This window comes from Bradysia coprophila, assembly GCF_014529535.1.
Source record: "Bradysia coprophila strain Holo2 chromosome X unlocalized genomic scaffold, BU_Bcop_v1 contig_128, whole genome shotgun sequence".
In the NCBI taxonomy this organism is placed as follows: domain Eukaryota; kingdom Metazoa; phylum Arthropoda; class Insecta; order Diptera; family Sciaridae; genus Bradysia; species Bradysia coprophila.
Genome location: NW_023503295.1, coordinates 5,571,534 through 5,596,582, shown reverse-complemented (window position 1 = coordinate 5,596,582; position 25,049 = coordinate 5,571,534). Strand labels below are relative to the sequence as shown.

At 35.7% G+C, this 25,049-nt stretch overlaps 3 protein-coding genes and 1 long non-coding RNA gene across 5 annotated transcripts; 3 read left to right on the top strand and 1 right to left on the bottom strand.

Moving 5' to 3' along the window:
* Positions 1-5,329: 5,329 nt before the first annotated feature.
* On the top strand, positions 5,330-14,337 carry LOC119067638 (prostaglandin reductase 3-like). 2 transcript variants are annotated; one of them, XM_037170738.1, is made up of 3 exons: positions 5,330-5,342; positions 12,148-12,505; positions 13,575-14,337. In XM_037170738.1, the coding sequence occupies exons 2-3, from the start codon at positions 12,200-12,202 to the stop codon at positions 14,277-14,279; spliced, it is 1,011 nt and encodes a 336-aa protein (XP_037026633.1). In that variant the 5' UTR covers positions 5,330-5,342; positions 12,148-12,199; the 3' UTR covers positions 14,280-14,337. The 2 variants fall into 2 exon arrangements, with proteins under 2 accessions (XP_037026633.1, XP_037026632.1); XM_037170737.1 differs by lacking the exon at positions 5,330-5,342 and having other exon boundaries at positions 12,105-12,505.
* LOC119067634 (ubiquitin-conjugating enzyme E2 Q2-like) lies at positions 8,677-11,294 on the top strand. Its single transcript, XM_037170733.1, has 8 exons — positions 8,677-8,946; positions 9,031-9,162; positions 9,342-9,605; positions 9,665-9,742; positions 9,928-10,210; positions 10,268-10,416; positions 10,983-11,061; positions 11,136-11,294. Exons 1-8 carry the CDS (start codon positions 8,791-8,793, stop codon positions 11,165-11,167), a joined length of 1,173 nt encoding a protein of 390 aa, XP_037026628.1. The 5' UTR covers positions 8,677-8,790; the 3' UTR covers positions 11,168-11,294.
* LOC119067647 lies at positions 12,082-24,394 on the bottom strand. The gene is made up of 4 exons (XR_005085981.1): positions 24,383-24,394; positions 17,679-17,684; positions 17,303-17,317; positions 12,082-12,178 (listed from the first exon to the last, which is right to left on the bottom strand). It is a non-coding gene; the product is annotated as an uncharacterized LOC119067647 (long non-coding RNA).
* LOC119067643 (glutathione S-transferase 1-1-like) lies at positions 20,951-24,852 on the top strand. The gene is made up of 5 exons (XM_037170742.1): positions 20,951-21,074; positions 21,165-21,219; positions 21,303-21,560; positions 21,623-21,793; positions 24,643-24,852. Exons 1-5 carry the CDS (start codon positions 21,040-21,042, stop codon positions 24,784-24,786), a joined length of 663 nt encoding a protein of 220 aa, XP_037026637.1. The 5' UTR covers positions 20,951-21,039; the 3' UTR covers positions 24,787-24,852.
* The last annotated feature ends 197 nt before the right edge of the window (positions 24,853-25,049 follow it).

The following is a 25,049-nucleotide window of genomic DNA, read 5'->3' as shown; positions in this document are numbered from 1 at the left end:
TTCGCTAATGAAAAATAGAACATTCTAGGTATTGAACAATTTAATATTGAATTATTAGAATTGTTATTTGCCTAACTAGAAGTGAAGCGTTGAAAAATCGAGTTATGAAATGTACTTCACATTCAAAGTCCGTTGAAAGTTTATGAAATTTCATGTATTAGACCAACTCCAACTCGCAATCGTGTAAAATACTTTTCATGCTTTGGATTAACAAAATTCACATGAAATCTTGACTTTCTAATTGTTCATCACTAGTATGCAATAGCTACTTGCTACTATACTCAATCTTTTGCAACTCCCGTAAAAGGGTAAACTTCAACATAAATCTTCAACATAATCATAAATTCTAATAAATTTACCTCAAAAAACGATTGAACAAAATGCAATCAAAGTTCATCAAAAACAATATTTAAAAAATTATTGAGATTTCATCATGTTCATCATGATCAAAAATGTTAAAAAAAATTTAAATTAAGAAATCGTCTTATTCATTAGATTTTTTAGCGAAACATTAGCGATCGCTATTAGCGGCCGCTACTAGCGCGCTAACTTTTTTTCTGTTAGCGAATAAGTTTAGCGACGCTAACATTTTTCGAAATTAGCGTTAGCGTTAGCGTCGCTAATAAAAATCGTTAGCGATCGCAACCTTGACTATTTGTTTGTTTAATAATTAACCCAAGGTGTCGAGAATTCTGGGACACGACGCAAAAAAAACATTTTATTTATTTTTTAGTCCTGTCATCAGTTTAAACATGATACCAACTGTTACGTTGTTGAAAAGTGCATTGTTTGGCGCCGTGAGCCAAATTACTCGTCCCCTCCTCCCCTCTCAACAAAATCTTTTTTTCTCACAATTTTATTTGAAGTGAAGTGGTACAAAATTTAAAGGGATTAATAATAATGGTTGACTCGAAGCTCATTATTATATATAACGGTTAATCGCTAAGTTCAAAATTTTATTGCCATCTAAATTTAACACAAAATTTACCCAATTTTTTTTTGTTTAAATCATTTTTGTTTCTGAGTGTTTATTGTGATAGCGATCCCGGTCGATTTTGATTTAGTGGTATTTTGTAGAGATTTGATGGGCGTATGTAATAAAAATATCATCGGGTCTAAAGGTTGTTACTGTGAGCCAGGTGGAGGCATGAAAGTACAAAAATGTTTTGTCAATGAGCACTCTAACCGATTTTTTATTTTATTGTCTTAAAATTACGGCTAGCTCATCATATTTAAACAAATTGCGAGAGGTTTCTCATTTTTTTCGCAAAATCTTAAAAAACTTTCTTTTGGGTGTCCACATTCCAGAGATTTTTTAAAGAAAGTTTGGCTAAAAATGAAATTAATTGCTATGCATTGGTTGACTCTGTTGACCTGCCGAACTATTATTTGCACTAAAAATAAATTTAAAATTTTTATATTGTGAATAGTCGACAACTTTCATTGATTTTTTCACCATCGGGAAGCTTTCTGGTCATGTCTAGCTCATCCAATGTTGAGTATAGTTTCAATTGCTACTATCATAAACCGAAGCGATAGCGGAGGTTTGTGACGCTAGTTCGACTTCCCTAAAAAAGAAAAGAAAAGGAAGCTATAAGGGCGAACATTTTAACTTTTCCATACTGAACCGAATCAAAAAAAAAATATGTTTAAACGAAAGTACTCTTCAATACGAGTTCAACGAGCTATCGGTCATTACAAACGGTTACCTACATCCGGCGAAAACACTACTTGAAATGAAGCATCTTCACACATTCGAGTTAATAGAAATGTTTCATGTGGGTTTGATATAAGGTAACTGATTGAAAGTTGACCTAATTTGACAAATCTCAACTTTGAACTTGAATTTCTCAGCGATTTTGGAACTATGTTACATGGAACCACTTTTATTTTAAAGATTTATCTTTTGTTTACTTAATTAATATAAATTTTATTAATTATTGTCGATTTCGTCTAACAAAGTTAATGAATTAATAAAAATGCAGAGTTGACCTATATGAATCGTGAGTGGTCCTATTTCACATTTAAACACATTGAATCGTGAGCTGTCCTATCTATACATAGTCATAGGACATATCACGATTTATTGAATGTTGAGTTGACCAATAATTTTTTCTCCATATAAATTTACACGGACAACTTAAGATCACTTTTCCGCTAGGTCAACTTTCAATCAGTTACCTTACGTATTGTACCAGTACATTTGTTTGTTCGCACTTTGGCTAAAACTTACATTAATTCAATCTTAAGACTTTTTCACCGGCAAATCATAAATTAATTTCTGTTAAAACATTTTTATGAACATTTCCAAAATACACACTTATATGAAAGCCATTGTTTCATTTATATGACAAAAATACAGCTACAACATTTGGAAGTGGAACAAAACGTTCCGGAACCATGCAAATTTTTGAAGAAAAAAACTCAGAAATACTGGGTTTTAGTCACATCTATTAGAATTCGTCGTAGTTACAAAATCTATAAGATCCAGCTAGAATAGTAGCCCTATTTTGATTGCAATCTGAGGTGATTGTCACTTTGGTTTGGAGCGCCTGGGCCAGATGTTTTGCACGGTTGGCCCTATTTTCGTTGCAATCTGAGGGGATTGTCACTCTGGTTTGGAGCGCCTGGGCCAGATGTTTCCCATGGTTGGCCTTATTTTCGTTGCAATCTGAGCGAATTGCCACTCTGGTTTGGAGCGCCTGGGCCAGATGTTTCATATGGTTGGCCCTATTTTCGTTGCAATCTGAGCGGATTGCCACTCTGGCTTGGATGTCAAGTTTTGGGTCCGAATATTTTTATTGCAATCTGAGAGGAATGCTACTTTTGCTTGGCAATTTTTCCATATTTTTTTTTTCGTTGTACGAAGTGTGCCGTAGTATCGACTGAAGTATCGACTGAACTGTAAAAAAGTGATTTGTTTTGTCAAAAATTTATTGTATTTTGCCTTGTAATACACGTTATAAATTTTATATTCGATTTGAATGTTTTTTCAGTAATTTTTTAGAGTGTGATAAGCTTCAAAACAATCTGGAACATGCAACGCAACCAAACACTTTTTACATTCCCATGTCGTTTCACTCAAATCAGCAAACGACCAATCCCACACACAGCCAAAATGGAGCCTCTACACCGTAGAGAAACACATTTCTCTACGACATGGTCAAGAAATTCCGACTGGCGCTGGAGAACCAAACAATGAAACTTCATCCGATTTAAACAACAACGAAAATCTGAATGAAGATTCGGCAAGTGTAATTGAAATCCACAACAGCGAAACTCTGAATGAAGATTCGGCAAGTGGAATTGAAATCGACATGACAGCAAACGCTGATCTTCCTCTTGCTCATATGGAGCACAACTCACGACGTTCGTCGAAAAAGCGGGCTCTTCCTAATATCACGCAACAACGTGTAAAACGCACACGATATCAAAAATAAAATCAAAAAGCAAACTTGTGTTTTGGAAAATTGCAAAACTCTTTCATCAGAATCATTATTTCCATAATTTTCAACTCAAGATTTTAGAGATTTTCAAAGGGGTAGTAAATGGTCACGCCAGAATCGGTCATTTTCTGTTATACCTCAAGATCTGAGGTTTTGATTCAAAAACCTAGGATTGTGCGTTATAACCGAAAATAACCGATTCTGGCGTGACTATGAAACATCAACTCGAAAACTGACAAACGGCCAGAAATTGTTCCAAAGAAAGTACCAGTATTTCATGAATTTTCACAAATTTCATGAATTTTCACAAATTTCATGAATTTTCGTGAATTTTCTCAAATTTTCATAATTTTCTAGAATTTTCTCAAATTTTCACAATTTTCTTGAAATATTTTCGCGAATATAGGCACTGGTAAATTGCCATGTCCACCATGTAAAAGAATATTTTACGGTAGCCCTTGAGAAACTTTCTCATTACAGGAAAGCACGCCAGTCGTTGGTCTTGACGATCGACACCTCCCATACCGCGATTATATTCAATGACACACTTAGGCTTGAAAGTATTTTCCTCTTCGCGGTTGCCACCTTTGTGAATTTTCTTTTTTCCTGTATTACACATTTCGACATTTGCATGTTTCGTAGATAACATGTACACATCTTTCCGGTCAACCCATTTCATCGCCAATATTCCGTGACTCGATCTAACAGCAGCCTCACCTTTCTTCAATTTTAACTTCGGAAGATCCTTAGGCATATTTTTGCGATTGTTTCTGACGGTGCTAATTACATTTGTGTTGTTTTTCAGCAAATATTCAAAGATGTTCGGTGACGAATACCAATTATCAATGAACAAGGTGTATCCTTTGTTCAAAATTTCACTCGACAGATGTTGCACAATGCTGCCAGATATACCCAAATCAGAATTGCTTTCAGAAGCATCATCACCGGTATATATTTTGAAACCACAACAGTATCCTGAGTTTGACTCACACAGTTTATAATACTTTATGCCATAACGAGCTCGTTTTTGAGGCGAGAACACCACATTACCCAAACGACCTTTGAATTTCATGAGTGATTCATCGATTGATACGTCACCTTCTGGAGTGTACATTTGGCCAAATTTGTTGTTGAAATAATTTACAGCTTCCCGGACTTTGCTCATTTTGTCAGTCTTATCCAATGTTGAATTATGTGAAAAGTGGAGGAATCGAGTTATTAACCAAAATCTTCTGTATGGCATTGTCCTGGCGAATATTGGCGTGTGAATTATGGATCTCGTTGACCAGTTCATTGACACTCTTGGCTTTTTTACTTGCGACATGATGATGCTCAACGCCATATACGTTTTCATTTCATCCACTGTTACAGGTACCCATTTTTCATCAATTTTCTTTTTTTTAGACGGTTCTCCATCATTTACTTGCTGAGCGTAACGATTGGTTTCGGTTGTTATTGTTTGCCAAAAGGATACATCGAAAAATTCCTCAAACATTTGCAAAACAGTAAAATTTTCTCCAAGCCGTTGCAAGACAGAGTTGTTGATACCAGGATTGCCAATGAATTTGTTTATTTTCGGAGCGTTGTCCTTCAAATCCCATGTCCATTCGATCGGATCATTTTTTTTCGATGTAAATTTTGTCCTTTTCTCAGGGATATGGCATTCAGTGGAATCACAACTGTCGACAGATTCGTCCGATTCATCGGAGTACTCAGAGTCACTCCCTTCCTCGGAATCGCTCCAATCAGATGAAGAAATATTTTCATTTTCTGAATAATAAGTAAATCCGCTATCAACGTCTGACATTATACGTTATTTACAAATCTTACGAAATTTACTGACTGACTAAAAAATGAATTCATGGCATTCTTTGGTAATTCTAGTATATTTGAACTGTTTCAACGAAAACGAGCCGGACTCGTCTTTTCGAAGCAAGGGGTTAAATATGCGCGAAATTATGAATCCCACAAAAACCTCAAAGAGGAAAAGGTGACGCTAGTGTAATAAAAATTAAACTTCCAAAACGTTTGATATCGGTTTTGGTGACGCATTCTGCGCCTCAACGTAATCAATTTTTACCAAGAAAATTTTAACAATAAAATATGTCAACGAGAAGTTTACCGATGAGATTTTACAACGAAAGCTTTACAAAAAAAATGCGTCACAAGTGGCAGATGCTGAGGAAACCCCTCATACGACAATAATCGTCTGCCACTTTGTGACGCATTTTTTTTGTAAAGCTTTCGTTGTAAAATCTCATCGGTAAACTTCTCGTTGACATATTTTCTTGTTAAAATTTTCTTGGTAAAAATTGATTACGTTGAGGCGCAGAATGCGTCACCAAAACCGATATCAAATGGTTTGGAAGTTTAAATTTTTAAAAATTTTTACTACGCTAGCGTCACCTTTTCCTCTTTGAGGTTTTTGTGGGATATCAGTTGTTTTGGAAGTTTTGGGTAATACATAGAGTTAAGCAAGCTCTACAAGTGACAATTTATCTCAAGTCTACATACCGTACAATTACAGTGGGCTTTTTTTGGTTCGGAACATTTTGAGACATTTTCGAATTTTAACAGTCATCGATGTTCCCAGTCAATTAAGTTGTTTCCACTTATGATATTTTGCGCCAAGTTATCAAACCCTGGAAATCACTTAATGCACTGGGTGCGTCGATGGACATTAAAACTCTGATAAATGATCTAAAATTGTGTTTTCTTAAGTTGAACATGCAGTATCGCCGAAAATATTTCAAAAATATGAAATTTCAAGATAACCGCCGTATTCTTGAAATGTCGATAAAAGTTTACCGTCAACGAAACTGTACAAGTGACACTTTATCCCAACTCTCTACATGCCGTACAGCCGGAAATATCTCAAAAATACGAAATTTCAAGATGGCCGCCATTTTCTGGAAATATCGATAAAAGTTTTCCACCAACGAAACTGTACAAGCGACACTTTATCCCAACTCTCTACATGCCATACAGCAGGAAATATCTCAAAAATACGAAATTTCAAGATGGCCGCCATTTTCAGGAAATATCGATAAAAGTTTTCCACCAACGAAACTGTACAAGTGACACTTTGTCCCAACTATCTACATGCCGTATAGCCGAAAATATCTAAAAAATACGAAATTTCAAGATGGCCGCTATTTTCTTGAAATGCCGGAAAAAGTTATCCGTCAACGAAACTCTATGATTATCAATTTACTGCAACTATGTATGTGCCATATAGGCCTAAATACAATAAATACAAAAAATTCAAAGAATTTCTAAGATGGCTGCTTTCCACCATTTTGTTGGACATTCTAACCCTAAAACAAATTCCACATTGAAACCTAAAACCTGAAATTCGAAAATGATCCAAGAATTTTGCGAACAAACAAATTTTTCAAATTCATAATTTCGCGCACATTTTATATGAAGCACTGATCTACTACACAATCATTATAATAGAAATGTAGCTGTCATATTTTTGTCATATGAATGAAATAATGGCTTACATATAAGTGTGTTTTTTGGTTTTTTGCATGAAAATGTTTTAATTACAGAAATTAAGTAAAAAACTTCAATAAAATTTATTGATTTGCCGATGAAAAAGTCTTAAGATTGAATTAATACAAGTTTTAGCAAAAGTGCGAGCGCAGTTTTCGCAAACAGATGTAGTGGTTCGATACCTATATCAAACCCACATGAAACATTTCTATTAACTCGAATATGAAAAATGTGCTGAAAATGTGTGAAGAAGATGCTTTATTTCAAGTGGTTTTCAAGTGGTGTTTTCTCCGGATGTAGACCACTGTTTTTAATGATCTATAGCTCGTTGAACTCGTTTTGACAAGCACTTTCGTTTAAACATATTTGTTTTTTGATTTGGTTCATTATGGAAAAGTTAAAATGTTCGCCTATATATAGGTTCCTTAGTCTCCCGTTGGTTGTTTTCTTTTCTTAGGGAGTCGACTAGCGTCACGAACCTCCGCTATCGCTTCGGTTCATGATTTGAAAAATTTGTTTCTTCGCAAGATTTTTGGAACATTTTGGAATTTCTGTTTTCAGGTTTCAATGTGGAATTTGTTTTAGGGTTTAGGGTTAGAATGTCCAAAAAAATCGACATTTCAAGAAAATGGCGGCCATCTTGAAATTTCGTATTTTTGAGATATTTTCGACGGCATGTATAGAGTTGGAAAAAGTGTCAACTGTACAGTTTCGTTGACGTAATTTTTTTTTTCGATATTTCAAGATTATCGCGGCCATCTTGAAATTTCGTATTTTTGAGATATTTTCGGCTGTATGGCATGTAGAGAGGTGGGATAAAGTATCGCTTATACAGTTTCGTTGGTGGAAAACTTTTATCGATATTTCAAGAAAATGACGGCCATCTTCAAATTTCGTTATTTCATTATTGTCGCATTTTTTAGTTAAATTTTCATTGTAAAATCTCATCGGTGAAATTATCGTCGACATATTTTCTTGTTTAAAATTGAATATGTTTAGGCGCAGAATGCGTCACCAAAACTGATATCAAATGTTTTGGAAGTTTAATTTTTACTAGAATAGCGTCACCTTTTCCTCTTTTGAGGTTTTTGTGGGATCGAAAGGTTGCTAGGAATCTCGCGCCGCGTCATTCACAATTATTAACATTTTGACACATTTTGTATAAGGAAGATGTCACTTTGTGAATTATTGTGAATGACGCAGCGCGAGATTCCTTAACACCGATCGAAAATAGTTCTGCCTCAAACAAATTCTTTTTATCGCGGTGCAAACGGCCTCAGTCAACAAAGTCGACAAAAAAGTGCGAAAATCTACGTATTTTATGGGCATATCTTAGAATAACGTTAAGCGTCAGAAAAGGTTCTGCTAAGTTCGAAGACGAGCAAATTTCCCAGATTTGATTAATTCAATTTCAATTTGCCGTCACCGACTCAGAAAATGAAGAAGAAATATTTGAGTGTTATAAATTCAAAAAGTTTGCTAGAAAGAACGCCCTTCTAGGACATTTGTAACAAAAATGCATTAAATGCACTCAGCATAAACTGTACAGTCGTGAGTGTATGTGTAGTATATATTCAACATCATGCATAATTTACCTGCCATTACAGTTGCAGAAATATTTCATTGCAAATTCGTTGCAATTTTCAACCAATACATACGAAAAACTACGTAGAAGAAGGCGTAAATGTATTTGTATTATAGTGTGTTGAAAGGATGCGGGTTAAATCACACGAACTCAAAATCAGATGGTTTGAGATCCACGTGCTTGTCAAACGTTGTTTTTCTGTTTGTGTTTTTTTTTTTGTTTGAAAAATTTGTTACTTTTGTTCAGGAATTGTTAACGAAAATGGCCCGACAATTAAAATCAGATTTGATTCGGTTACAACAAGTTTTTACGAACACTCACGATCGATTTCGAATTTTAAACTCGTCGGTAGATGAAGTTACTTGCAGATTTTTCCAGCAAAATAAAACTTTTTACGATGTTCAGGCCAACATACCGGTGAGTTTTTGATATTGTTTATTAAAAAATTGGCTTTCGTTGATTTGAAATCGTTATAATAATAAAAAACATATTGTCGTGCAGAGTTCTTACCCATCGGAACCACCACTTTGGTTTGTCATCAGTGACCACGAGGCGATAGTAGATTTATTGGAGGAACCATTGGAGGCATTAAATAAATGTACTGAAGAACGCGACAATAGAATTATTAATCAGGTTGGTTTGATGTAACTATATTTACTTTACTAGGAAGGTAATAGGGCCACTACCTTCCTAGGGAAACCCATTTTCCTCGATCGTATCACAATGAGTAAAAGTACCTGTCAAATTACTTTCCTGCTATTGTAATCTATACTATTTCCTATTAGTCAATACAAATATTTATTTCGCTAAAGGTGACAGCGATAGTCGAGCTTTTGTGTCGCATACATGAAGAACCTTGTCCCGAAGAATTAAATGAACTAAAAATTTTAAGTTCGGTTTTGGAACGTGACGAAGATACCGGCAACGAAAGCGATGAGCTAAATAATGTAAATGCAGATGGAGACGAGGAAGAGTTTGAAAGCGAATGCGAGGACGAAGAATGCTCCGACAACGACGAGTCCTATGACAACGACGAAATGTTTGAAATAAACGCAAGTGGAAGCAATACTACCACGGTATGGTTAACAAAGTTTTCTAGGTAGAGTCAGCAGTAAAATTTTTTCTCTACTTGTAGGGTAACCCTACAGAATGTGAAATGGACGCTGAAAATGCTCAGATACTTAGGAAGCAGAAAAATTTGCAATACGGAAAGGTAATTACAATCAGGAACACTTTGTCTTTTATCTTATTGCATCGGTGTTTTAACACTTCACAGCCTAGATTGCTGGTTTACCTTCTTTGTTCTCAATGAAACCTAGATACTCATTAGACGGTCTCGGTCTAAATTATTTTTAATTTTCATTCGTACTCCACCATGACAAAAATGCTTTCTCTTAGCAATCTTCCGCCAACAGCAGTAAGGTGTTGCTGAAGGAGCTCGATACGATCTACCGTTCGGAAACATACAAAAACAAAACGTATTCGGTAGAATTAGTGGAAGATGCATTGGACGTTTGGGACGTTAAGTTGATGCTAGTCTGTCCGGATAGTTTGCTACAGTTAGATCTACATCGATTGAGAGAACAAGGACTCAATCACAGCATCCATATGAGAATTACGTTTGAGGAAACGTTTCCATATTCCGCTCCATTCATCCAAGTCACCTATCCGGCCATAAAGGGTACGATTCTTTCATTGCTAAGAATTATATATCTAAATATATTCTTTAATCAACCAGGTGGTCATGTGCTGGATGAAGGTGCGTTGTGCATGGAATTATTGACCAAACAAGGGTGGAGTTCAGCATACTCTATGGAAAATGTGTTAATGCAAGTTTCATCGACGCTAATTACTGGAAATGCTCGTGTTGACTTCGACAAAACAAAGGTCAGTTTATCTGTAAAATTTCTGTTTACGAAAGTGTTTGTGAGACCGTTTGATTTTCTGTAATTTAGCTTTTAGATTGGTAATCGACTTTTATGAAAGCTAATACTACAAACGATTCGATCATATTTTTTACAATTAATTAACTTAATTAACGGGACTATTTGAAGTTCTCTGGATTAATTAATTGATTTTGTGTGTGAATGTACTTCTTATGTTGTTTGAACAGTTCACGTAGCGGTTGTCATAAAATATTCGTCAAAGACACCAAAATGATGAAAATGATGACCCAGTAAAAACTGAATGTCGGCGGTAATCTTAAAAATTACGTCTTAGCGGAAACGCTGTAATTTAAATGTGTGTATGTTTCCAGTGAAATAAACTAGTGCAAAGGCCACAACTTTTGAGGATCTTTACGATAACACCATTAGTTACAGGTGTTTCACATTCCTCATTGCTTGACATTGGTGCTTTTGTGATTAAAATGATGAACGTCCTATTAGATGGAGAAATAGATTTTCAAGTTTTAACATACAACAATGTTTTAATGAACGATCCAATTTTTCTAGATAATTTTGCGAACTCCATATAGTCAGGAACGGGCTAGGGAAATGTTTGAATATCATGCAAACTTGCACAAGAACAATGGTAAGTGTGAACTTGGTTACAATGACAACCGATCCGAGTCCACATCAATTATTAAAATTTACCAATTTGTCTAGGTTGGAAATTACCAGATATCGGAAGCAGCTAGATTAAATTTACTGCATGCAATCGAAATGAAGTTGTTGTAGAACTGAATAGACAAAAATCAACACTTATGCTCGTAGAATTAATTAAGCTTGTGTCACTTGACTTTATTGTTTATGATTAATTACAGATTTATGTTCAAATGCTATTTAAGCGGTAAGAGTATTTAATAAAATGTAAAATTAAATATTTTTTGAAATTCGCCTTTAATTCCTGAAAAGGATACCAGCCCAGATGCTAAGTTTCGAGAATAATTATGAGAATTTTGTTAGAAACTTTTTATCTGTCATATTTTCCAAGATATATAGATCACATAGCTCATATTAAAACGCTCGTAGCGTCGCTCCCAAATGAGCGACTTTTGGGAACGTGTGGACTGGAATCTAAAACTATAAATTTGCCTATGAACCGAACTGCCCAAGCTCTATAGTTTCCGAGATATAGCTCACACTTAAAATGCTCACAGCTCCCAAATTGGTGACTTTCGGGAAAAACCCTGACTTTGCCACCAACATGCTCCGAAGTATTGTAGTATTCTGATCAAATGAGGTGAAACGAAATTAAAAATCTGAACAATGAGGACGAATCAGAATAATTGTAACTTAATGAGTGGTGACGGCTCAATTTTATAATTTTGACAGGTTTGACAAATCCGATTTTCTGCACTCACTGACCTGTGGGACAGATTTCTAATAATAATTTTGAATACAACGTAAAAGCGAGGTAAAATTGAAAGAGTAATCTTGCCCCCTCATGGGTCGGCGCCTCTGGATATATCATTTTGTTTTCAGAAATAATAGAATGATGAATAAATGATTTATTTAAAAAAAATATATATGTACCAGGGTATCAAGAGTATAACTAAACTAACAAATGGTTTATTGTGTTGAAACAGATGATAAGTTGTTCGTAGTTATACTTATACTTGGCCTCGTCATTCTTCCCAGTCAATCACGCAGCATTGCTGTGTATACACACAACAAGAATAAATCTCGTTTATAATTGAACTAACATTCTAAAGTAAACTCCTGTTGACATGGCAACATTCAAGAAATTGCAAGTAACCAATGTGACTGCTGACTTCAGAAAAGCTACATCAATATTCGAACTACCTATACCGAAACCGGGAAGCGATCAAATTCTAGTTAAAAACCATTTTTCTGGTGTAAATGCCGCCGATCTTAACGTTACAGCAGCTAGATACTTCACTGTTGGAAAAGTACCGTTCGACATTGGATTTGAAAGCCTTGGTGTAGTGGAAGCGGTTGGAGAAGATGTCACTGGGTTCAAAGTGGGCCAAGCCGTTATGTCATGTTCAGGTGCCGGCTATTCGGAATATCAGGTAATATCAAAACGAACTATGGGACTCGTTTTTGACGTCGGTCAATTAAGTTCCAATCAAACAAAAAATTATATTTTTTACCGATGGAAATAGTTATTTATCTACCAAGGTAGGTATGAAGGTATTTTTTCGCACTAGATGTCGATTGTCGACCCGAGGCGAAGCCGAGGTCGACAAGACGTCGTGTGCGAAAAAATACCGGCATACCTACCGTGGTAGATACAACGTTTTTCGCAATTTCGGGCCATAATCACCTTTCCAATGCAAAACATGTCCTACATTTTGTTCCAAAATTCTTGTGTATACAGAAATTCATTTGAACGATCAAGAAGGCTGCATTATAATACACATTGCAATGTGATGTAAAGAGACGCTTTGAATGAAATCGAGTAGTCAATGCTTAGTATATACGCTTCAACAATGCGTTCGGTATAATTGTGTGACTCTATAGCCGAATGGCTATAGTCGCTGCTTTGTGCTGAAAAACCTTTTGGTGTCGGGGGTTCGATTTCTGGTCAATGCAAGATTTTTATTTATAAAAATTTAGCCTTCGTTGAAGGTAATAGGTTCTTTAGCGTGCGAAAAAAAAGGTGATATCGCACTGCGTGCGAAAAAAAAGTTGATAACGCACTGCGTGCGAAAAAAAGTTCATGTTGCGCTGTGTCCGGGAATACAGTGAAATAAATACCTTCAAAACGACATTAAATGGATGCATGGAAAGGTGATGATTATGGACCGGAATTGCGAAAACGTTATTATAAGACACTTTGTTTTCTTTCATGTGCTAAAATAGCATATTATGTACATGTTTCCAAATTTTTATTCTGGCCAGTGGTAAGTTTAAAACCCGAGCCGAAGGCACGAAGGCTAGCGTGAAAAATCACTTTATCTCGCTGCAAAACAGATACATAAAGTCAACTTTATAAATCATTTTTAAAACCACTAAAAACACGAAATTTCGAATCGAAATACAAAAATTGCATGATGGAACTGTATTTCATAATAACGTTCGCTATCGATAAAAAACATAAAAATTTTGTTTGGAGCTTAATTCGATTTTTTATTTCAGTTGGCAGAAGCAAAAGAATTGATTCCGATACCTGCTGCTGATCCAAAATACATTTCAGTTATGGTTTGTGGCCTAAGCGCTGCGATTGGATTAGACTATGCCGGAAATATTAAAGCCGGTGACAAAGTTCTGATTACAGCAGCTGCTGGTGGCACTGGTCATATAGCTGTTCAATGGGCAAAATCCAAAGGGGCTTACGTAATTGGTACAACGTCATCTGCCGACAAGGTCACTTTTCTAAAAGGCATTGGAGCAGACCATGTCATCAATTACAAAGAGGAAGATTTAAATGCGATATTGAAGCGTGATTATCCAGATGGTGTGAACGTTATCTGGGAGACAATAGGTGGCAAAGTGACTGAAACTCTTATACCGCATTTAGCCTCATTTGGCCGTATGATACTCATTGGTGGAATCGCAGGCTACAGGACTGAAGGATTCCCGAAAATCGAAATCCAGCCAAGCGTATTGCTCATGAACGACATCACGTTGACTGGATTTTTTTTACTAAATCACGTCGATAAGTTTCCAGTTTATTTAAATGAATTGATCAGGGATGTGGATAGTGGAAAATTGAACATAACAAACGATTTTGGGGAAAATACTTCTGATGGCATTTTCAGTGGACTCAATGGCGCTGTTCGAGGAGTTGAACATTTACATTCGGGTAAAAGTATCGGCAAAGTGACCATTAAACTATGTTAATCTTTCGTCAACTCATTGATGTATATGACCGCTGCTGAATAAAAATATATTGCCAATCACAGTCCTATCTTAAAATATAAAGGTTAATGTTTGTTTGTTCGTCTCGCTATAGGCGCTCAGACGAAGAGTCATAGAGCCTTGTAACTTTGGATACCGACATTAAAGAAACGACAACAATTATACTTCTGTTTCGCCTTTCTTGATGATATATTAATTACATACGAAAATGAAGAAGAGTACTAAAAGCATTAATTTTTATTGCTTGCCCCAAGCGAAAATTGATTCTTACATATCAATTTGGCCCCTGCGAAAATGGTCGATTACATGAGGGATATTTGTGTGACACTATCGTCAAGGAATCTCTATTTTCGCGGGGTGCACAGTCATTCACGTAAAACGAGTTTTCGCGGGGTGCAGCCGCGAAGGAGAATGCATCATCTGAAATATTTAATGCCTTCCAACAGAAAAAAAGAAAATAATTATTGATGTTTTGTGTTTTTGAACACAAATTTTCCAGTGGCGTGAGTTGAATGTCGCAAAAGCATTTGAATTATTTCGAAAAGAAAATAACAAAACTGAAAGTGTCAGCCATTTTTTTGCTTCAGCAATAAATTCAATGTTTGTAATGAACACATGGCAAACACTTTTAGTTGCGTATTTTTCACTTATATTCGAGAACACTAAACACTTTGCTTATGTTAGACATTATTCACTTCACTTCACTGCAAAATTTTTATTCTAAATAACGAAAACAACAAAATTAATGCATTATCCTGAAACGGAAAAACAATTCAGTGACAAGCCGACTGTTGTGACCGTTGTGACGTGTATTGAGATTACTGCTGTAACAATACCAACATAACATTAGTGTTGTTTTCGGGATTTTTTTCTTCGTAGACGTGTGAGCCAATTTCGGAGGGTTCGGCGGTATACTAGATTCGTTGTTACTGCGTTAAGGAATTGATATGTAAGAATCAATTTTCGCTTGGACAAGCAATAAAATAGAATACAGTGCAAGCTGTTGCCATGATTCATTACTTGTGGAAACAATTTTGAAACTCGCAACTCACGCGTGTGTGTTGCTCGTATCTCAAAATTGTTCCCCCATGTAATGAATCATTTTCGCAGCATGCACTGTAACCTACTATTGCTCGACTCAGTGTTGAAATTATAAATTATTTTAAAAAAAAACAGCCTTTAAGGTCTTCATCGTCATCACCGTCCTCATCGTCAACTTCATCTTCTTCGTCTTTGTCTATATCATCCGCAGGATCAACTGTGGGGTAATCAACACCCCATTTCCGAAAATTGTTTTAGGCCGTCTTCACCACCACGAGTCTTTGAATCACTGAATAGGTTATTCACACCTCGAGTTCCAAGTGTTAAGCACAAACTGCGGGATTCGGTAATCCGGCCACTGTTGTTAAAAGTTTTGCAGCCGTGGTCCAAAAATCGGCAGGATGCCTTCCTGCACCAGTAGCTTTCCGTTTTCGTTAATGCGACCTTTGGCTGTCTTTAAGCAAATCATTTTCCAATAGAAGTTGACCATTTTTATACCAATCGTGCTGTTTGAATCCATTCACCTGTCCAGGATTCGGTGAAGAAAACTTTTTGTGTGCGTATTAGCTCCAAATAGGTAGTTTTAAGGTAGGATCTATTTTAGCATAATAAAGTGTGGATCCCGATCCTCCGTTCTCTGCTACTCCAATTATTGGATAAGGACGATCTCCACAATCTGCAGAATCTAGTTCGCAATCGGCATCAGTTGACCAAACTGCCCTCGTTAATCCGACTTTCCTACAAGTTACGTCGGGTTTCGTAGCTTTTTAATCTTTTTTACAGACCACACCTCCAACTTTAGTTCCTTACATGATCGCATAGCTGTAGAATGTTTATTTTGGACCGGGATTCGACGAAAAGTTCTTTGTTGGCCTCGCAGGTTTTTGACGAATGGCCGCACACTTTTTCCTCGAACGTGGACATCCTGGGAGTTTGAAATTATCGCAACTATTACTGGGAATGTTTTCTTTCATGTTTCTAACGAGTTCAAGGTGGTCGTCCATTTCTGCATCACAAATCATGATTCCACCTAATCGTTTTCTTCTAGCAAAACACATTTTCTTATTACTTAAACTTAAACTTAAAACTTACGACAGTCTCCTTTGTATAACCTGAATCCTGAATCGAATCGAGCACAGGCTGACATTAGGACTTTGTCGACAACCACATTATCATCAGACACCAAATGTTTGATTTCATAGTAAGATAGAATGCCAGAAGTCAAAGAGCAAACTCCCTGCTTACCGGCTCCTTCGTTACCTCCATTCCTTAACGTTTCGTCATCACTAAATGCACTAAATCCGTCGTGAGAGTCCAACGTAAATGTTCGTCCATATGTAATCATTCCAATGTTAATTTTCTCGGATGGTACACCTGCAGCCAAATAAAATTCCAGTCCCAATTCAATGTTTTCAATTCGAGGACAAGAACAATCGACAATCGACGCATTTACATTAGGACCTCCTGTATCAAAACTTCCTCTGTGGAAATCATAATTGATGACATTTTAGCGTTTTTCGCTAAATGTGATCGGATAAAAATACAGAGCTACATCGTCTTTTCTTCAAGAAAAGAAACAGAAAACATAAAAAATCGACAGCTCACTGATAGGATTTCACCGCTCAAAAAAGAGTTTAAGCATTTGTATGGAAACTTCAGGGAGCCCTAGCTCCCAAAAACGCTTGCGTACTCCCATTTTTAAAAAATAATAATTTGATCTAGGGCCCGAGATTAACCTATAACCAAAATTTCTGGAAAATCGTAAGAAACGTTTAGGAGTTACGAAATCGAACTTTTTCGAAGGAACTAACTAATGTAATTTTGAAATTCAATATCTCGGCCAAATCTTAACCTACAGTAACGTGTGATCAACAAATACACACACAAAAAATTCATGTAAGGGGCCGAAAATCGAGAAATATCTCAAAACTCACTCATTTTCGGTCCCGACACATGAAAATAACTATAATTGAATTGAACTATATATTTCTTCACACATCAAATGTCAATGGATGCGAGACTGGATGTTTGAAAATAAAAAAAGATTTACAATTTTGTTAATTGTGGATGAATGATTTTTCATAGCAGCGAACTCTACCAGAAACTAATCAGGTATTCTTTCATGCAGCCAGAATACTATGTGGAGCCTAGACTATTGAACTTAATCTTCATGAATAACTATAACTACACTTGCGTATTTTTAAAGGGAGAAATCAAAAACTCGCATAAAACACAAAACACAAAATATGTCGGTTTTCAGAATTCCGCGTGTGTAGCTACAAGAGCTATTAAAATTGCGAAACTGTTTTTATGAACATATTATCAGTGGATATACAGGACATTTCACTTAATTTGTAGTTCACATGCATTTTTACAAATTACGTGGAATTTCCCATACGAAACGATTATTACGTTTTCTTTTAATTTTAAGCCCCGTACCAAGTATTAAGGTTCTGAAAGAACAGCTTAAGACAACTCTGAGTTGATCACGAAGGCGGGGACACATAATCATGGGCGCGCGTTAGCATAGCGCCCGTGACGCAAGTCCTATTACTAGAAAAAATTTCAAAATAAATTTTTGTCATCGACTGCAGAACCATATATACAGCAAATATTGAAGTTCTTCAATTCAAAGACAAATGACTCGAAATTACCATTAAAAAAAACTGGGCGTCCGTACGAGTTCAACGAGCTATCACACGTTCTTGCAGCTTAAAATTTGGCCACGCAAAAAATCTTCCAAGAAGCCCCATTTCCATACATTTTGGTCAATTTCAGTACTTTAAACGAAATGAAAAAATCCTACGTTACTTTGTTAGTCCGTCCGTCCGTCCGTCCGTGTTTCCTATCTTCTAAAGTCTTCTTTAGATTTTGTTGAAATTTTGGGAGTAGATTCTAGTCGTCAATCTAAGACATTCCAGAAAAAAAAATTTGGGGGGAACCGGCCTCGTTTCGGAGCTAGGGCTCCTCGAAGTTCCCATATAGGCCCCATATAAGAACACCTTTAAGTGTGTGTGTGTGGATGGGTATGGTAGAACAAATTTGTTCGCTTTTGGTATTTGGTAAGCTCTGCTCGCCTCAATTTTTTTTCCTAAATTTAGTATTTTTTAAAGTTTAAAATTTTTCAAATTTTTTTACATTTTTCAAATTTTTTTAAATTTTTCAAAATTGTTTAAATTTTTCAAATTTTTTAAAATTTTTCAAAATTTTTTAAATTTTTCAAACATTTTAAAATTTTTCAAACATTTTTAAATTTTTCAAATTTTTTAGATTTTTCAAATTTTTCAATCTTTTGAAATTTTTGAAATTTTTGAAATTTTTGAAATTTTTTTAAATTTTTTTAATCTACTAATTCTTCCAAAAGAACTGATATCAGTCGAAAACACTCAAAAGAGTAAAAGTGACGCAAGTCCATGTGCATACTTCCAAAACAACTGATATCGCTGGAGGTGACACATTCTGCGCTTGTACGCAAAAACTGTAACAACAAAAATTTGACCAAAGAAATTCTAGAAACAAAATTTTACCAAAAAAATTTTGCGTCACAAGTGGCAGATGTTGAGGAAAGTACTTTTAAGAAATTTTTGAAAATAGGCAAGAATATGTCCTAATACGTCCGAACGATCTGCCACTTTGTGACGCAAAATTTTTTTGGTAAAATTTTGTTTCTAGAATTTCTTTCGTCAAATTTTTGCTGTTACAGTTTTTGCGTTACAAGCACAGAATGCGTCACCTACAGCGATATCAGTTGTTTTGGAAGTATGCACAGGGACTTGCGTCACTTTTACTCTTTTGAGTGTTTTTGACTGATTACGTCAACGGCTGGGAAGTTTATATGTAAAATGGAACTTAACCAAAAAAAATCCTGAATTTTCGACAAAAATATTTTCTTCAAGTTGATTTCTCACAATTTCTGTTTGTAAAATTTGGTGCCACCCGCCTTCGTGGTTGTCGTAACCTGTTCTTTCAGAACTTTGCCAAGTACGGGCTAATAAGATTAAAAGATTAGAAGCCGGCTTAGTAGCAATATGTCGGCGGCGGCGGCTACTCGTCCCATAATACTAATCATCGTAACGCGGTATCACCGTCATAGCAATGTTTGGTAACTCATGTATCCAACACACGTCACAAAAAAGTGAAAATTATTAAAAATTTCTTTTAAACTAGAGATCTGGTACTCTTTTTATTGAAACTGGCCATTTCTGACCAACCATCAATTTTGCTCTGACACATTTATTTTCTTAAGCTAAACCATTACAATATGCTTCTTTTCTTATACCATAACTTTGAAAAAAAGAAGTATACTACGTAGGTAGATTCCGGATTTTGTGCCATGGTGGTTTTTCCGCTTTCCTACAATTATCCACTGATTTGTTTGCATGGTATTTGCACACATAACTAAGTTTCTGCTTACAGTGGAGGTGTGACGCAAGTCCTTTTATCAACTTACAAAAGAATTGATATCGGTGGGGGTGACACTCAAAATTGTACCGAAAAAATTCTAGAAAAAAAAATTACCAAAACAAATTTTGCGTCACTACGCCAAATTGTATCCTAAATATGTTAAATATGTTACCGCGTCCGCGTCCTTTCTTAAAAAAGTGGGACCATCGGTTTGTGTCCACTTTTTCCAGAAAGGACGCCGATACGAAGTTATCATCGAAAATAACATAGGTAACAAACGCCCAAATGTAGGCATAATTTCAGCCAAGTGATGTTGTCTATCCATAAACATGCGGTGCGGTTTCGATGAATTTCTTCAGGCCTGATGAATTCTGATATTGGCAACGTTTCACAGTATCTATTCAATTGTATAAAGTAAAGCAAAAATTGGATTTGTTGGAAGAGTGTGAATAAGCGAGAAAGTTCAATATACGTGGGACAAAAGAACCTGTGTTGGTATAACACTGATTCTGAGCTTCCATTCAATCATAATGTTTCCCTTTTTCCTTGGTATAATAAATTTGTTCTTATTAGAATTTTGACCTGAAAGGTAAAAGTTCGAAGATTGGCATATCCTTCCTAAACTGCTGGTAGGTTATACTATACAAGGGAAGTAATTTTATATGAGTAAAATTATCCAAGGGCTTCGGCCCGTATATTCTATTTTGCTATACCTTACGAGCGCGGTAAAATGTATTCCCTAGGGGCGGAAGAGCCACATTACCTCCCTAGTAAGGTAAAAAGGTTAATTAAAATCTGCTACGGACTACTCTCATTCATATTGGTATCTTCCCATGATAAGACTAATCATATCATACCGGCAAATTCACGTATATATACCACAAATGGAATATGTCAAATTATCTCTTATTTTTATAATCTTGTCGTTGAATTGATTAGTGATTTTAATCAACATGAAGTTGATCGTAAAAATGAGCTAGCTTTAGTCTTAATTTCCACTTACGAAAAAAGCATTCAGTTTTCTCTCCGTTTACACTTAACAAAAAATAGAAAAGATACGCCGTTTAGCTAAACGGGGGTAAAACAGAGTGGTTTCTTGTAAGTGGAAATCAAGCCTTAGTTGCCTTTCATTTCATAAGTGCATTGGCATACGTTTTGTTTGGATGTGTCACAACTATCTAACAAACACATATAGGTTGTAATCATCTTCGACGTAGAGCTTGTCGCGCATCTGAAGTGATTCGAGTAGTTTTTTCATTGCTTAAGTAATGTTAATAAAGTTAATTACTTTGTTGCAATGGCTCCAATAGTTTTGTATTATTGTGCGATAAGGTAACACCACACAAAAGGAAGCACTACAATGAATTGTTTCTTTAAGAAAATCTTCTGTTCTGATTTGTAATTTTTGATATAAATTCTTAGCGGACCTTGCCGTGTAGCATTGAGTACCATCAGACATTTGGGCATTGATGTTGAGGTAAGCGATCTTTATTCTATTGATATGAATTGTATTTCAAGGTCATTATCAAACTCTAAATGTATAATAAAACAATATCTTAGATTCGTGTTGTTGACCTTTTGAAAAAAGAGCATCTAAGTGACAACTACATTAAAATCAACCATCAACACACTGTGCCTGTCCTTGACGATGACGGTTTTATTTTGACTGAATCTCGAGCCATTGCTGTTTATTTGGTGGAGAAGTACTTCCCCAGTGGCCATTCGGTTTATCCGAATGATGCCAGAGAACGTGCGCTGATCAACCAATTTTTGCACTTTGATTGTGGAACCCTTTATCCACGGCTTCGTGGTGTCACTGTAATTCAATTTTTCTTTGAGGTATTTTTGAGCATTTTTTTCTAATTTTTATTTATTTTCAGTTACCAGCTTTTTATCAAGGACAGACTACGATTTCAGATGACGCTCGTCAGAAACTGTTTGAAGCCATAGGTTTTTTGAATACGTATTTGGAAGGCAAAAAATATGTTTCAGGCAGTGCGGAACCGACAATCGCTGATTTTTCGCTCTTTTCATCTGTGGCCAATATTGTTGTGAGTATTTGAATATGAAATGTTGTGACTGAACATCTTTCCAATACCTTAAACCGTTCCGCCAATAGTTGAAAATACTTAATTCTTTTGACGGAGCGCGAGTTTCTGGTTTATTGGTTTTTAGCCCCGTACGAAGTACAAAGGGGCTTATAGGATTACGATGCCGTGTGTAATTGATGGAATTCGAAGCAGACGGTAAGGGCAAAGTGTTTGCCTATGTTCATAGATGACGAATCCGCAATAAAAATTTGGGCCGTCTGTCCGTCTGTCTGTCACGTCGATATCTTGAGTAAATCAAATCCGATTTCAAATTTTTTTTTCCCTGAAGAAAGTTCGAAGATGGGCCCTTCGTGAGTTAGGGCCACCTAAGTGATTTAAGGTCTTTTGGTGATATTTATGGCAAAATAAACGATGGAAATGTAAATGACACGGCAAATGATAGGTATTGTCAATACCAATCCAGGAAAAAAAAAGTTTTTTAAAATCGGGTGAGTGGACCGTGAGTTAGGCCTTAGAAGTGAAAAGCTACTAGGGCCCTATGTGTATTTTACATATAACTCGAGTAAATTTAATCCGTTTTTCGTAATTTTTGTTTCATTTGGAAGGTAATCGAACGGCGAATAGAAAGTTGTTGAAAAAAAAATTAAATTTGGGTCCTTGGACTAAGGCCGCTACTAGGGCCCTATGCGTATTTTACATACAACTCGAGTAAATTTCATCCGTTTTTCGTAATTTTTGTTTCATTTGGAAGGTAATCAAAGGCCGAATAGAAAGTGGTTGAAAAAAAAATTAAATTTGGGTCCTTGGACTAAGGCCACTACTAGGGCCCTATGTGTATTTTACATATAACTCGAGCAAATTTCATCCGTTTTTCGTAATTTTTGTTTTATTTGGTAGGTAATCAAAGGCCGAATAGAATGTTGTTGTAAAAAAATTAAATTTGGGTCCTTGGACTAAGGCCACTACTAGGGCCCTATGTGTATTTTACACATAACTCGAGCAAATTTCATCCGTTTTTCGTAATTTTTGTTTTATTTGGTAGGTAATCAAAGGCCGAATAGAATGTAGTTGAAAAAAAAAAAAATTTGGGTCCTCGGACTGAGGCCGATACTAGGGCCCTATGTGTATTTTACATACAACTCGAGCAAATTTCATCCGTTTTTCGTAATTTTTGTTTCATTTGGACGGTAATCAAAGGCCGAATAGAATGTTGTTGTAAAAAAATTAAATTTGGGTCCTTGGACTAAGGCCACTACTAGGGCCCTATGTGTATTTTACATATAACTCGAGCAAATTTCATCCGTTTTTCGTAATTTTTGTTTCATTTGGAAGGTAATCAAAGGCCGAATAGAATGTTGTTGAAAAAAAATGTAATTTGGGTCCTCGGACTAAGGCTGCTACTAGGGCCCTATGTGTATTTTACATACAACTCGAGCAAATTTCATCCGTTTTTCGTAATTTTTGTTTCATTTGGAAGGTAATCAAAGGCCCAATAGAATGTTGTTGAAAAAAAAATTAAATTTGGGTCCTCGGACTAAGGCCGCTACTAGGGCCCTATGCGTATTTTACATACAACTCGAGTAAATTTCATCCGTTTTTCGTAATTTTTGTTTTATTTGAAAGATAATCGATACTATGTGTATTTATACTCAATAAATTAAAATTTTAGGGCGATTTGAAATTTTTGTTTTATTTGAAAGGAACGTCGTACGGGGCTTCGTAATTGCGCTATGCGCAATTTCTAAGATGTACACATTACATAATAATTTTACTTTAACTACTTTAACCGGCGCATAGGTTTACGGTCAAAGTAGGGCGACGGACGAACTAGGGTCACGTGCGCAATAGATGTACGGGTTTGTACGGGGCTCAGTTGCAGCAAACGCTCCGACTGTTCTGACGGCTCGTTTGTTTCTGGAATAGATGTGCTGGAAATTTGTGAAGTTCGTTAGAATATTTAAGTAGTTTATCGTGGAAATGTATATCAATTGAGTCAATCATACACGTCAACTTATCGCGAGAGTAGTGTTGCGAGCTGAACTGAACTTAACGTCGTAGCTTTATTCTATACTGATGACTTTTGGTGAGTTTACGCATCATAACACGAAATGTGAATTGTTGATGAATTTCGTGCTTGCTGATCAGTTTTGTCCGTAATTTTTATGGATAAATGTTTCCCAGCCTGAAGATTAGAATTACGATCACCCGATGATAGTTAATTTCCAAGACAAAAGCCTAGTTGAACGGAATTCGAAATTTTCCGTCGATCAAAGGGAATTTTTAGTCTATCAGTTTATAACTTCTATTTGATCAATTTTGTTACAAAAGTATAAAATAATGTATTAGAGTTCAGCTTATTGGTATAGCGTTTTGAACTATGCTGTTGTAAGGTGTTAAGAGCGCTCACCCCTTGGCAATTTTCTAGCCTACATTTGTGCGCAAAAATATTCGTTTTTTGATGATTTCTCTGAACGAAAATCTTTTTTTGAAAAAGTAAAACCATTAAATCATGCAAAAATGTGTTACTTTTAAGGGAAAAATTGGTTTGTGGTCGATAACTTAAAACACTTGGAGAAACATTTGCAAAACACATAAATTTACACATTTGCAAAGGTTTCTCCGAGTGGAATAAGTTAACATCTACAAACCAATTTTTCCCTTAAAAGTAACACATTTTTGCATGCTTTAATGGTTTTACTTTTTCAAAAAAAGATTTTGGTTCAGAGAAATCTTCAAAAAACGAAAATTTTTGCGCACAAATGTAGGCTAGAAAATTGCCAATGGGTGAGCGCTCTAAAGAAAGCAAATAATGGTTTTTTTTTGTTACAATTTTAATTCACATTTTGCAGGAACTTGGTGCAAACCTGAGCAAATATGCAAATGTAGTGAGTTGGTACGATAATTTGAAGAAACTGCCATCGACTGCAGAGAATATCGAAGGTGCTAAAACATTCGCAAATAAAATCAACAGTATTTTGCAAGACAGATTGTAATCACTTATTTTATGCATGTGCTTGTGCTACGTCGGAGAAAAATAGATTTCGGGATTTTAAGAGACATCATCGTTTTCCTGTATTCTCTCATTTCACATGTTATTTCAAATGGCAATTGAGAGAATAAGAGAAAAGATGATATCTCTAAACACCCGAAATCTAAATTTCTCCGACTGTAAAAAAATATAATTTTCACAACACACAAAAAGAGTTTTTGGTTTGGTTTTAGGTGTTTTGGGTTAAAATATTTAACAAAAGTACAA